This window comes from Leptinotarsa decemlineata, unplaced genomic scaffold (genome assembly GCF_025532065.1).
Source record: "Leptinotarsa decemlineata unplaced genomic scaffold, Ldec_3_MD MMD2_P_RNA_scaffold_6, whole genome shotgun sequence".
Lineage (NCBI taxonomy): Eukaryota > Metazoa > Arthropoda > Insecta > Coleoptera > Chrysomelidae > Leptinotarsa > Leptinotarsa decemlineata.
The window spans coordinates 5,429,887-5,443,813 of record NW_027412533.1 but is presented as its reverse complement, the minus strand read 5'-3'; the positions used below and the strand labels follow the sequence as shown (position 1 = coordinate 5,443,813).

The 13,927-nt window shown below is 35.1% G+C and overlaps 1 protein-coding gene and 1 non-coding gene across 3 annotated transcripts; both read left to right on the top strand.

Annotated features, from left to right (window-relative positions):
- Nucleotides 1–1,322: 1,322 nt before the first annotated feature.
- On the top strand, nucleotides 1,323–1,395 carry TRNAM-CAU (transfer RNA methionine (anticodon CAU)). The gene has a single exon. It is a non-coding gene; the product is annotated as a tRNA-Met (tRNA).
- Nucleotides 1,396–1,743: 348 nt separating this feature from the next.
- Nucleotides 1,744–12,440, top strand: LOC111518021 (uncharacterized). Of its 2 annotated transcripts, none has more exons than XM_023174340.2 (2): nucleotides 1,744–1,798; nucleotides 10,532–12,440. In XM_023174340.2, exons 1-2 carry the CDS (start codon nucleotides 1,784–1,786, stop codon nucleotides 12,071–12,073), a joined length of 1,557 nt encoding a protein of 518 aa, XP_023030108.2. In that variant the 5' UTR covers nucleotides 1,744–1,783; the 3' UTR covers nucleotides 12,074–12,440. The 2 variants fall into 2 exon arrangements, with proteins under 2 accessions (XP_023030108.2, XP_023030109.2); XM_023174341.2 differs by lacking the exon at nucleotides 1,744–1,798 and adding an exon at nucleotides 1,880–1,984.
- Nucleotides 12,441–13,927: the final 1,487 nt, after the last annotated feature.

Sequence of the window (13,927 nt, the reverse complement as noted above, 5' to 3'; positions counted from 1 at the left end):
ATCGTTTGTTTGAAGGTGATTGACAATGTTTCGTGATGAATTTCACTAGTTCGGACTTCCATTGTCTACTATATAAAATGATTTGAAATCCCTGAAACAAGTAAAAAAGAATAATTGAAAAGGAGATAGTTGAAAATAACAATTATATTAAGCAACAATAAACCTGAAATGAAATGATAGTGAAATAACCTACAAGTAAAAATATTATAATTGAATAAATAAAAATTAAAGGAATGAAAAAAGAAAATAATAAAAAATAAAAAAAGTGTAGAGATTCCAAGTCACGTTAGTTCACGACGTTTCGATTGTTGGTATCTACAATCGTCTTCGGTCATCACCCGAAGACGATTGTAGATACCAACAATCGAAACGTCGTGAACTAACGTGACTTGGAATCTCTACACTTTTTTTATTTTTTATTATTTTCTTTTTTCATTCCTTTAATTTTTATTTATTCAATTATTATATTTTTACTTGTAGGTTATTTCACTATCATTTCAGGTTTATTCTTGCTTAATATAATTGTTATTTTCAACTATTCCTTTTTAATTATTCTTTTTTACTTGTTTCGGGGATTTCAAATCATTTTATATAGTAGACAATGGAAGTCCGAACTAGTGAAATTATTTTTATAATTTGCAAATTTTTTTTTGTGCATACCCTAACGGGCATAAGCATTCAGCCAATCTTTGGATAGCTAAGTAAGAAAATTAATATATTATAGTAGTAACTACTAATCCCTTGGCTTTCATTTTTTTCGAAAGTTGGTCAATTTTGTTGGTGGAGTTGGGAAAATTTGGATTCTCTCCCCCCCTGGTTTTTCTTTTCGCTACGGCCCTGGAATGGGGTATATTTTCAGGAATGATTTATTTTTGGGAAAGGAAAGTTTTGGCTTTCTATTTCTCCATTTTTATACAAAAATTGTGGGAATCTTTCAAAGAAAGGAAGAAAGCAATGTAAATCATTGAATTCCAAGTTCAAACTCGGAATTTAACAACATTTCAAGATTGAAGTCGCCTTCGCTCACATGTTTTCCCGGAAAAAAAGTTCTTTTTAGTCATATTCGAAACTATGAAATATCAGACTCTTGAGCGAGAAAAGCGGGTAAAAGAATTTTTAGTTTATTCTTCATTGTACTGATTCTTCATCCACTGTGATTATTTTTCTGATTTGGGAAGTGTCAAAATTTTCAAAATTATTTTTAGTATGAATTCAAAACCGCTCGGTTTCTAGCCAGAAACACGTAAAACTTCACTTGAAACTTTTTTGAAACTTTTTTGAAATATATTATTAGTGATGCGTTCACATTTGGTATAATATCTGCCTCGGTAGCGCAGTAGGCAGCGCGTAAGTCTCATAATCTTAAGGTCGTGAGTTCGATCCTCACCCGGGGCAAATTTTTTTAATAAAGCATTTTGCATTTCAGTGATATAATATATATTAGATTTGGATTTACTTTAGGAGCAATCTTTATTTTTTTTTATTTATTCATAATGTAATTAAATATTTACCTGGAGTGGACTTGAACCTCACAGAATGAAATAAAAAATCGTAATAGAGTGAGTATTCATTCTAAACCTTCTAATCCTTTCTATCGGGCAGTGTTCCAGGCTGAGACCGGCGAAAACGGTGTAATTACCAACCATTGTTTCCCAGATAAAATCTAATTATTGAAAATGCCATGAAAGTGGAAGAAATTATGCTGCAAAATTAAATTAATTATATAAACAGTTGGCTGCCTGAGCTTCGCTCATTTGTTCTGCGGTGCTCGTCTAATTAGGATATGAAGTACTTTTCGGTGAGTAAATGATATGAGTGTATGTTCTGTTAGGTTTATCTAGAGCATAAAATGAATTCAGAATAGTGAAGCATGTCGAGGAAAAAATCTTCAGTGCTTCGATAATTGTAAGTGGACACGAACGTGATCAAAAAGTGAAAAGTGAATTAACTAACGCGACAGAAAATTATAGCTATGTTGTATAGGGTAAGTCACCCCTAAGTGGCCGTTTTTAATCAGAATATCGAAAATGGTCAAACAGTTTAAATTCAGTCTGAGGTTGAACAGTATAACTATATCAGTTTTACTCGTGATATATCCCAATACTGAATTGAAAGGGGTATATTTTAGGACAGATTAATTTTTGGGAAGAAAGGTTTTTGTGATACACTGTTTGGAACCTTTGGTGTAGTAATGAATATTACTGGATTTTTTTCCCAACACCAAACCATTATTTCAAAACCTTAACACGTGTTTAGATCACCAAGTGATCATCTTCAAGAGGAAGAATAAACTTCCTCTTAAAGACTAAACTACCTCTTGGTTGGTGAAACGTGAGTCGAGAAGATCTCTGTTGATAGGGAAATGTGCTCGTTTTTGATTTATCCTACGCCAGAAGTTCCAGGAGATCAAAAAAAATTAAAAAAGAATATCTTTTGTTTTTGGACTCCTTTAGTGTTTAGTTTCTTCACAAATATTTTGAAAATAGAAGGAGAAATATTGCGCTAATTTTCATTATTTTATGAGGCGTTCTAACATTTTTTTTTAACTTTTGCGGACCGACCCGTCAATATTTTGTAGCATGAAAATAAATATACTCCTTTCAATAATTCTATGGCCTAATTCCTATGGCCGAAATTGAAAGATCCAGATATATGAATGACTTTTATGAACTGTCATAGTGATGTAGCGGAATTGTCTGGGCCAGTGACATGAAGTTTTCACAAGACGCTTACAAACTAGTTTCCGCCATATTCGAGAGCATTGATCGGAAAAAGCATTTTTAATTGGCACTATTTGATCTGACAAGAAGATTTGATTGTGTATCATACACTATTTTGATTGAAAAGATGAACACATCATAGAGTCACGGCTCTCAAGCTCGTCCATCCTTATCTCACAAATAGGTAGATACAGTAATAAGTATAAAAAGTGAAACTTCAAAGAAACGACACATGGCATTCCTCAGGGCTCGGTTGTAGGTGCACTTTAGTTCTTGATCTATACAATTTCATGAAACCAGAAAGATATACGTTATTTGCAGATGATATAACTTCAGTGAGTTCTAACTAGCCTAACTGACTAGCAAGTAATGACGAAAGATAGCAAAACATTACCACATGAGGTACATTATGAAAGGCGATACTGTAGTGTTTGAAGTAATCTACCTCGCTTTGTAATAGGTACATGAGGTACATTATGAAAGGCGATACTGTAGTGTTTGAAGTAATCTACCTCGCTTTATAATAGGTGTATTAGAGTTCACATTTCGGACACTTCTGGGACGGTTCAAATTAGTTACACTAATGTTTATTGACAATGGGATTGGACAAAATTTCTCAACTGTGGGATATTTGAGCTACATTTGACGGTTAGAGGGTCGTCCGGATTTCTAACTCGAACGCGACCAATGGACATTCACTTGTTTTCGTATCGAGTCGGCACGAGTCTTCTTAAATAATTGGGGTAATCTACTTGTGTGTGATAAATGATATTCCATATTTTTTTCATTACTTTGATTTATTGTTTATTCAAACCTTGAGGTTACCAGACACGTTACATATTATTACATTCACATTTATCACATTTAATTTTGAAGTAAAAAATGATGACACATACGAAGGCGTCATCTATAAGATCTACGGAACACTCAATCCTCGACTAACAAATGTAAACGAGGCTCCCTACGGCGGTCAGTTGCAATTCCAAGTTTCGACATCGATCGCCAAAAGAGATTCATCTGCAGCTTTCACTGCAAGGCAACTGGATTAATTTGTGATCCAACATCAGAGATCCCCGTTTCGACCCGCCAAGGTCTCATCAGTGACCCTAGGCCGATTCACTTTACTGTTCTATAAATAGAAAGTCTGAAAGTGAATGTAATGACATCTCCCCTTTACAACTGATCGTCTTAAAGACCTCGTTTTTCTTTGATATTCGAGAATTTAGTCTTCTGTCGATCCCATAGACGACGTTTCCGTACAGGGAGATGCCATCACCTTTACTTTCAGGTTTGTTGTTTTCAACACAGTTGAGTGGTTGTGCCTATCACTACTAATGAGACCTTGACGGGTAGAAAATTCACTGTTGATGATTAAGTTTTCTGTCTATCCCATAGATGGGGTCTTCGTAAGGGGAGTTGTCATCACTTTTACTTTCAGGCTTATTTTTTAAACAGTTGGGTGGTTCGGCCAAGAAGTATATTACATCTTATCAAGGAGTATAATGTCTTTCAAGATGTTGTTAAGTTTCATTATGTTCTCGTCCTCTCTCTTTCTAGCAAAATGTGGTTGACGTGAGGTTGCATGTGACAAGTGGGTCGTTCATTTTTCGAGACGAGGTATCAGTGTGTTATATAGGTATGTCCCAGTCGTAAACTTGCTACGATTACTGAGTTTGTTGGTTTGTTTGGTTGGTTTTTCTAAAGAAGTATCGATTTTCAACTTGGTAGGTTTGTTTGTAGAATCTTTCCTCTGGGCCTGACATCTTCTTATGAATGTCCATTTCGAAGTTTGCTTGAAGTCTGATTTAATGAATCTGAAAACCGGCCAAAGTCGTTCGCTGTTTATCACACCTCTTACTAATTGGTCAACCTTTTTGTTCCCTTTGATGGGTTGGGATAGTATATTTGAGATAGAACCATTATAGGAGAATCCGAAGTGATCACTGTTTTGCTGTTCCTTCTATGAAACATAGTTCTGGATACCCTGATTAATCACCTCAACAATAATGGATTCTACACAATTGCATATGCAGATGACATAGTTATCATGCAGACCGGCAAATTTGTGAACACACTGGGCAATAGAGCGTAGGAAGGAACACTCACTGTCGATCAATCCCAAAAAGACTAGGATGGTCCTTTTCATCAGGAAAAGAAGTTTATCGGGATTAAAACCTCCCGAAATTTTCAAAAGCAAACTAAACTTCTCTGAAGAGGTGAAATGCCTTGGTACTATCCTGGACAGGAACTCTCACCTACAGAGTAGAGCAAAAAGGGCATATGTGGCTTATCATCAATGTCGGAGGACAGTGGGACGCGCATGGGGTCTTTCACCCCGTGTGGTCAAATTAAAAAAACTATCGATTATTCATCTCAAAATTAAATATTTGACTATTTCATTACACAAATGTGTTACAAATTCACTGTTACTGTACAAATTCGTTTTGACTATTTTCTTTTGGGAAAATTCAATGTCGTTAGTGGTAAATAGGAAATTTTAATTGGATCAGTTATAGGTATCAGGTTGTTTCGAAAGTTTCGTCCGTTTTAATGTGATGTGTTTTTGTAGCTACATACCTCAATACATATGCATTCTACTGCCTCGTGGTACATACTGATTGATAGAGAATTTTGTACTTTGTACATTGATGCTGTTCATTTTTCCAAACTCCAATGTTTTGCCTCTTTGGCCTTAAGCGATTTTCGGCTAATTTTCCTTTACGAATTCGAATTGAACCAAAAGTAGTCCCAAAGTAGTTGACCTACACTAATCCAGAACAAGAATTTGAGGACCCTGATGAAGTCTGACCAATCACAAACAGTGCGTGAGATGGCGGAAGAACTGGGCGTCAGCTCCCATGCGGTATTTGATGGTTTAAAACGTATTGGAAAGGTCAAAGAGCTTGAAAAGTGGGTGCCCCACGATTCGAACGATCGACAGAAATTGTCACGTTTCTAGGTCTGTTCTTCTTTGTTTTTGCGCAAACGAAACGATCCTTTTTTAATCGGATCGTAACATGTGATGATGTTGCAGAATGAAGATTGTTCCTTTATGATGGATGAGCCCACTGTATATAACTATGTTGTAGTTGTTATTTAAAAACATTCGAGTTTGTTTACTTGTCAAAATATACGTTCCAAAAAAGTTATCAAGTATATTTAATTATATTCAACCTTATACAAATTGTATCAGGTTATGGGCCCAGAATTGCACATTTAAACATTTCTGTTGTTTTTGTACTGCAATTAGAAGGCAAAATAAGTTATATATACCTATTCCTGATAAAATGTCCATATCAAATACTGGCGTCTCAGCCTCTTTCGAAAAACTCGAGGGAAGTGAAAATTATATTGACTGAAAGTACGCCATAGAAATTCATCTCATCAATTGCGAACTGTTGGAGTATGTAGATGGAACAAAAGATGACAAAGAAGCCGGTTTTGAAGGTAAAAGTAAACGAGCCCTTGCATCCATAGTGTCTGGTGTGAAAACTCATATCTACACTGAACTAAAGGAATTGAAAACAGGCAAAGAAGTGTGGGATCGCTTAGCTAAAATATTTGAACCCAAAGGATTTTCAAGAGTTGCTACTTTGATAGAACAATTGGTAATGATAAAATACAATGACTGTAGAGGCATGAATGATTACCTTTCTAACAAAGTAAAGTTAGCTCAACAACCTAAAGCAATCGACCACGAAATAAAAGATGGTGTCTCAGCTGCACTTATCTTTCTAAATCTTCCGGATTATTACAAACCGTTAATCATGCCTTTGGAAAATTGTGGTGCTCAACTTACAACAGACTTGGTAAAAGAACGTCTTTCTGCAGAAACAGTCAAATTTGAAAACAGCAAGAAAGAACCCGCCTTCCTAATGAAGAAAGGACCAGTTAAAAAAATGTTCGAGGGAAAATGTTACATCTGTCATAGAGTAGGTCATCTGTCAAAAGACTGTAGATACTCGAAAAGAAGTGAAAATACGAATGTAGCTCACATTAATGAATTCGGTTTGATTATACATTCTTCAATCCTTGGTATTGGAAATCTCAATCCAAATGACTGTTATATTGATTCAGGAGCATCTGTTCATGTCACTGGCAGAAAAGATTGGCGTAAAAACCTCAAAGCAGTTGAAAACCAAGATACCATAGTTACTGCATCTGGAGAGAAGTTTGATATAGAAGAAATTGGTGAAACTACTTTAAACTTTAAATGTCAATGGATATGAAGTCAAAACTCCAATCCGTGACATAAGATATGCACCTGGACTTGAATTCAATTCAATGTCATGCCAACAGTTAGGAAGAAAAGGATTAAAAACTACCTTTGAGAATGACATATGTGTAATACACAATCACAAAAATGTTTGTCTTATGATATTTGGCACCGAAGACTAGGACATTTGAGTGTTGGTGGTATGAAGTTACTACAAGATGGATTTGCCGAAGGTCTCTGTTTTGATAAATGCCACAGTGAAAAATTGCGTGACAGTTGTATTCAAGGAAAACAAACTAGAAAACCATTTCCGAAAGGTAAGACTATAAGAACCAGTAGAAAATTAAAACTCATCTATTCGGATATTTGCGAACCGATGCCAGAAAAATCAATGGGAAAAAATTATACTTTCTCACATTTACTGATGATTTTACCCGAAAAACATTCGAAAATCGCCGCTATTAGCAGTGATAATGGAACTGAGTATGTAAACCGATATTTTCAAGAATATTTACGACAAAAAGGTATTCAACATCAAACAACAGTTGAATACACGCCAGAACAAAATGGTGTAACAGAGATGATAAACAGAACTCTAGTTGAAAAGGCCCGTTCAATGTTGCAAGATGCAAATTTATCTAAAGAATATTGGGCAGATGCAATTAATACGGCTTGTTATTTGAAAAACAGAAATCCTACTATTGCAGTTCAAGGTAAAACCCCAGAAGAAGCGTGGAGCGGACGAAAACCAAATCTGGAAAATCTACAAATTTTCGGCTGTGTCGCGTATGTTCACATACCCAAAGTGGAGAGAACAAAATTTGACTATAAAACACAAAACTACGTATTTGTAGGTTATTGCGAAGATTCCACGGCATACCGGCTGATAAATATGAAAACACAGGATGTACATAAGGAGCGTAATGTTATTTTTGTCGAACAAAAAATGGCTTCAACTAGTCTTCATTCTTCGGGAAACGTATTTGAAGAAACCTATTGTGATGACAATATTTCCGAAACATATCCTACAGAAATAAAAAATCCGCAATCTGAAGATATTCTTATTGAAAATGAACAAGCAAACCAAGAAACTAATGGAGAAATCAAGCAACGTCCAGTATGTGATACTAATGATTGCCGAAATGAACCAATAAACATAGAAAATGTATCCAAGCAACCAGAAAACAGGTACTCTTTACGAGAACGGAAACTGCCAGAAAAATTCAATGATTATATCATGCAAGCTGTCATGATAATGGAGGCAGTTAACGAACCAAAAAATGTCCACGAAGCTCTCAATAGAAGTGATTCTCAGCAATGGATAACGATGCAAGAAGAATATTCTTCTCTAGTAAAAAATAAAACCTGGGAGCTCGTAATTCTTACCAAAAACAGAAAACGAATTCATTGTAAATGGATTTTCAATCAAAACTTGGATAAAGAAATGAAAAGCATTGGTTTACTTCAAGCTAATTTTAACGTTTGTGTGTATTATCATTAAAAAAAATCATAATAGTAGTCATTTATGTGGATGACCTCCTGTTATTTTCAAATAACAATGACATACATAAATCGTTTGAAGAAGAACTCATGAAAAAGTTTGAAATGAAGGACCTTGGTGAAGCCACTTACTGTCTGAGTATTCATATCACAAGAAGCAGACAGTCTGGGCAAATATTTTTGGATCAGGAAGCTTATATTAACCAAATTTTGCAGAAATTCAACATGACTGAGTGCGAACCAGTTTAAACCCCTTTGGAAGTTGGCAAAAAACTCAGCCTGTTCATGTATCCTTCAAATGTTGAAAAAAATGAGATGATGAAGAAGTGCCATACCAAATGGCTATTAGAAGTGTATTATATGCTGCTCAATCTACTAGACCTGATAAAGCATTTGCAGTGGGAGCTCTGAGCAAATTCGACTCAAACTCAGGACCAGAACATTGGACAGCTGTCAAAAGAATTTTTAGATATCTTCAAGGTACAAAAAATATGAAACTCATTTGTTTGAGCGGTGAAGATAGATGTTGATTATGCAGATGACAGAGATGATAGGAAATCAACCAGTGGATATATTTTCAAATTCGCAAATGGCGTGATCACCTGGTTGAGTAGAAAACAACAAACCGTTGCAAAATCTACAACTGAAGCGGAGTACGTTGTGCTCTCTCATGCAACACAAGAAGCTCAGAGGTTGCATCAAATTATTGAAGAAATTCAACTAACTGAGACAAAGTATCCAATCACCGTATATTGCGATAACAAGAGTGCAAAAGGTCTGTCAAAAAATGCTTCTCATCACGCTAGAACTAAACATATTGATGTTCAGCACCATTTTGTCAGAGAAGCTGTCAGAAATAAAAAAAGTATCGTCACGAAAGTTTCCACCGAGAAAATGGTTGCAGATTCTTTAACAAAAGCAGTCAGCAGAAGAAAACACGAGTATTGGGCTGTATTAGGCTCCTCATCAAGTGGGGGTGTTGCAGAATGAAGATTGTTCCTTCATGATGGATGAGCCCACTGTATATAACTATGTTGTAGTTGTTATTTAAAAACATTCGAGTTTGTTTACTTGTCAAAATATACGTTCCAAAAAAGTCATCGAGTATATTTAATTATATTCAATCTTATACAAATTGTATCAGAAGAAAAGTGGATCCTCCACGACAACAGGAGGCGTACAGGACAGTGATTGGCCACCGATGAGCCACCTAGGCACTTCCCATAGACGAAAACCTACCAAAAAAGACCACGGTTACTGTATGGTGATGAACGGCTGGTGTGATTCCCTATAACTTTGTGCAACCAGACCAAGCATACACTGCGAAGTTCTATTGTGAAGAAATCGAAGAAATGTTTCGAAAATTGCGTTAGCAGCAGCCGACGCCGGTCAACAGAAGAAGTGCGAACCTGCTTCATGACAATGCCCGTCCACACGTTTTACAAATGTTATGAATAGAAAATGTTATGAATTGAGCGACGAAGTTCTACCTCACCCACGTTCTCATCAGACCTCTCGCTAACCGACTACCATCTTTTCAAGCACAATCTCACCGGTAGATTCATCGCCAATCAGGACCAAGTTAAACGGCCTTCATCGTTTTCATCGAATCCCGAGCACATAATTTTTATGGTGATGGGATGAATCGACTCGTGTTATGTTGGCAAAAATGCACTGATTCAAATGGCTCTTATTTTGATTGAATAACTATGAAGTAGACTCAAAAAAACAGACAAAACTTTTGATATTTTCACTTGTAGAATTATGAACTTTCTATTGAAAACAACTAATTCTTCTGAAAAATCCAAGCCAAATAGAAAAACATTCATAAGTTTTCAAATAAATCATCAATCAAATTACTGAACACGATTTCATTCAATATAATATATATATATTCAATGTTCTATTCAATTTCACTTTCTTCGATGTCCTATTCACTTTTTGATTCAGAGTCATCATCGGAATCAATTATGAAATTATTAATTATTGTGTCTATGGAAGGTTTTGCTTGTATATACTTGTTTCCACTCCATTACGTTTCTGTATAACTTCCAATATCAAAGACTCATCTCAACTCTTTCATACATTTTTTCAGGTTTTCCTCCTCGTCTTACTTTGTCAAAATGAAGTCCGCACCGAAAAAACAGTGAAAAAGAGAAACACAGAGGATTCTTTTGATATAAATATTGGAGCCGGATATGGGTTCGGAAATGAATATTCGTCATCCAGCTTTCCACGAAGTACCATGACAATCAATCATTCCACAAATTACTTATCAAAACTACTAGGAGATGAGCTCACCATGAACCAGAACTATGGAATCAATGGGCATCATTTGTCTACTCCTGATACCCTTGAAATGCAAGAATCTGTCAGAAAAGTTATCTCCCAGAATCCTCATGTCGATACTTGGAAGAACGAATTTAGAAGAGGTCAATATCAAGCGAAGGAAATCATGAATATGGGAGATATTCAAAACGTTCTCCATAATCTAGACGGCAAATCGGAGTATTCGAAGGTACTGCAGGTCGTAAAAGTACCAGCCATATATGAGATACATTTGGAAAAACTGCAGAAGAATAAAGAATCTGATCACAAACGAAAGGAGTTTTTAAAAACAAACCCCAAACAATTTCGAAAAACTAATACTATGAAAAATCAAAATGTGCATGAAGATGAAATAGTTTATGGAAATACCAAAACAGATTTCAAAGACTTTGCTAATATAGATGATTGGTTAAAGGAAGGTGCAGTAAATTATCAAGTTGAAGGAACTGGCAAGGATAATGCAATCCCCAAACCCTACATCAATAAAACACCAACATTGAATTGGAGTCCTTTCATAGGAGGTGATGTTCCAGATGAGATCTACATCAAAAACAATCCAAAACAAGTGAAACATTCTCAATACCATCAAGAAAACTCTGGGTCCATTTCAAATCCAAGTACACCTCTAGTGAACTTTCCTGAATATAAACCTCGAAAGAATAAAATGAATAACAACACCAAATCATCAAACCAGTATCCAATTTTTGAATCTACCAAAAATATATACAATGTAGTCCCTTTCAAACAACCCCAAGCTATGTTTGAGGTACCTCCACCTGCCCTAGGAAACCACCCTTTTCTCAAAAACCAACATCCCCCAAGGCCAGTTGTCAATTCATATTCGACCTTATCGCCAGTGTTACCATATAATCTGAATCCAACCCAAAATGTGAGATTTTTCAGAAACACACAAAGAACAGATGAAGATAGTTCTGACAAAATTGCTGACAATAACTTTCAACAAACTTCATCTTCCCCAGATTTAATCAGTACTTCTGTCAAACCTGCTGTGATTTCAGCCACATTTCCTCAACAGTGGACAGATAGAAGTTTCCTAAATCAAAACTGCAAGGAGAGAGTTGACTATTATGATTCCCTACATCAACAAGGTCATGCTTCTTCCAGAATAGATAACATATACCTCACCACGGATATGCCGGAAAAAATGACTTCCAAGTCTTTATCCAGAGCTCCAAAGTTTATGGTTCCACGAATATTGAGACCCAGTATTATTAGGAGAAATTGGGAACCTCTTAAATATTTCATATACATCAATGAGAAATATTCAGATGAAGGCGACAGAAAGTGAAGAAGATATTTCCAGAATTAAATTACTCTGGACGGGCTAATACGAGAAGCGTCTAGAGACCACATGGAATAGAGGATTACAGTGCTGTATCAGTGAGAGTTCTAATAATTATCGTAGATCATATGATCACGTGATCTGGAGTTCATATGCAGATGAAGTGAATCCAACAAAAGTGTGTATTAATCTCCTAATATAAGTCAATAAGATGCTTTTCTTTTATTTTTGTAATGTACATGTATGTATCTATTTATATTTTATGTATAGCCTAGTGCTCCCGTTTGACTAGTCTAATAAAATTTTATAAGTGTTATGTAATGCAAGGCAATTGTAAAATTTTCAATAATGAATAAAATTCTATTCTATTCTATTCTCAGCTAATGGACATATTTAGCTTGTGTAAAAGAGATTTCGTAGATCTGAATATTTTTCCTAATTGATTGTGGTATATGGTACTAGTGCGGCCTGTCCAAATATAATCGACAATTATGTATTTTTCTGTTTAATCATATGTGTGAAATGATTTTTAAAAATATCAATAAATTCTGATTTATTTATATTTCATTATTGAATTGGGTTGAATAAAATAAATAACAAAATAAATAATGTCTGGTTGTCACAGATAGAAACTTGAATAAGAACTATGAACTGAATAAGAAAAAAAGACATACGAAAATATTTATATCATTTTTGTCTTGCAGAAATAATAATTCGTGATTAAAATAAATTACCGTAAAAAAATTGGAATTTCTGTAACAGCATCCTTCAGCTCGTCTGCAAAACGTAAAATTTCATTTTATTCTGCCATATTTGGAATCAGAAAACATTCTGAATACTCTATATATATTTTCGTTCTTCTTCCAATTTAGTAATATATTACCCCTTGAATGTCGGAGCTGAAAGGATTTCATTTCTTTTTTTTATTGGGAGTTTCATGGGATATTAAATTCAGTATATACGTTTCATCAGCAAGCTGAAAAGTTATTGAGACAGAACTTTTGAAATTATTTCTTATCGTTCATATCCTGAAAGAGTGCATGCGGTATACATCATTACTTTTCAGCAGCGTAGACTCCGTGAAGATCTCATCTTCTTCTTTCTCATACACTTTGATAATAGGTTACGCGGTCATGGGTTGAAACTGAAAAAGGAAAAATTAAAAACCAAACAACGACAGCATTTTATATGTAACCGGATTTTTGATAAATGGAATGATATTTTGCGTAGCCAGTCGGTTCGACGTGGGTGCTTTGTTCACTCACTCAAATCGACCGCCGTGTTGGTCGATGATTCAAGCCCCAGGCTGAACGATCGAATTTCTCTTGCTATCGTCCAAACTGTATTAGGAATCACACGTTAAAAGGTAAGACCTCGTTAGTCTTTAGCTCGCACAAGTTTCGACTTCTGAGAGTTGTCGTTCGTAGGGGTGCGACAGCTGGGTAACGGAAAAACAGATTTTAAAACAGATATATTTTTTTGACTACTGTAGATTTCTTTCTGTGGGGTCATTTGAAGTCTGAAGTGTATGAGATAGAATCAACAATATTAGAAGATTTGAGAGATTTGAATCTATCTGTAATTCGCAGAAACGTAATTTGCTAAGTTTTATGTTCATTATTTTACCAGTGTTCTCATATTATAGTAATTTGTATCTTATTAGGATTTCAAAAGACTCTGTCCTCATCAGCTTTTAACTATCTTCAACGATAATAGGACATATCAAATATTTGAAATGTGTTACTATACTATTGTATATTGTCGTTTATATTCAATTTCTTTGGCTTTATGCAAAAAAAATAAGTGAGAATACGAAAGAAAAGAAAGCCAAAATACACCTCGAATTTCATTGATTTTAAA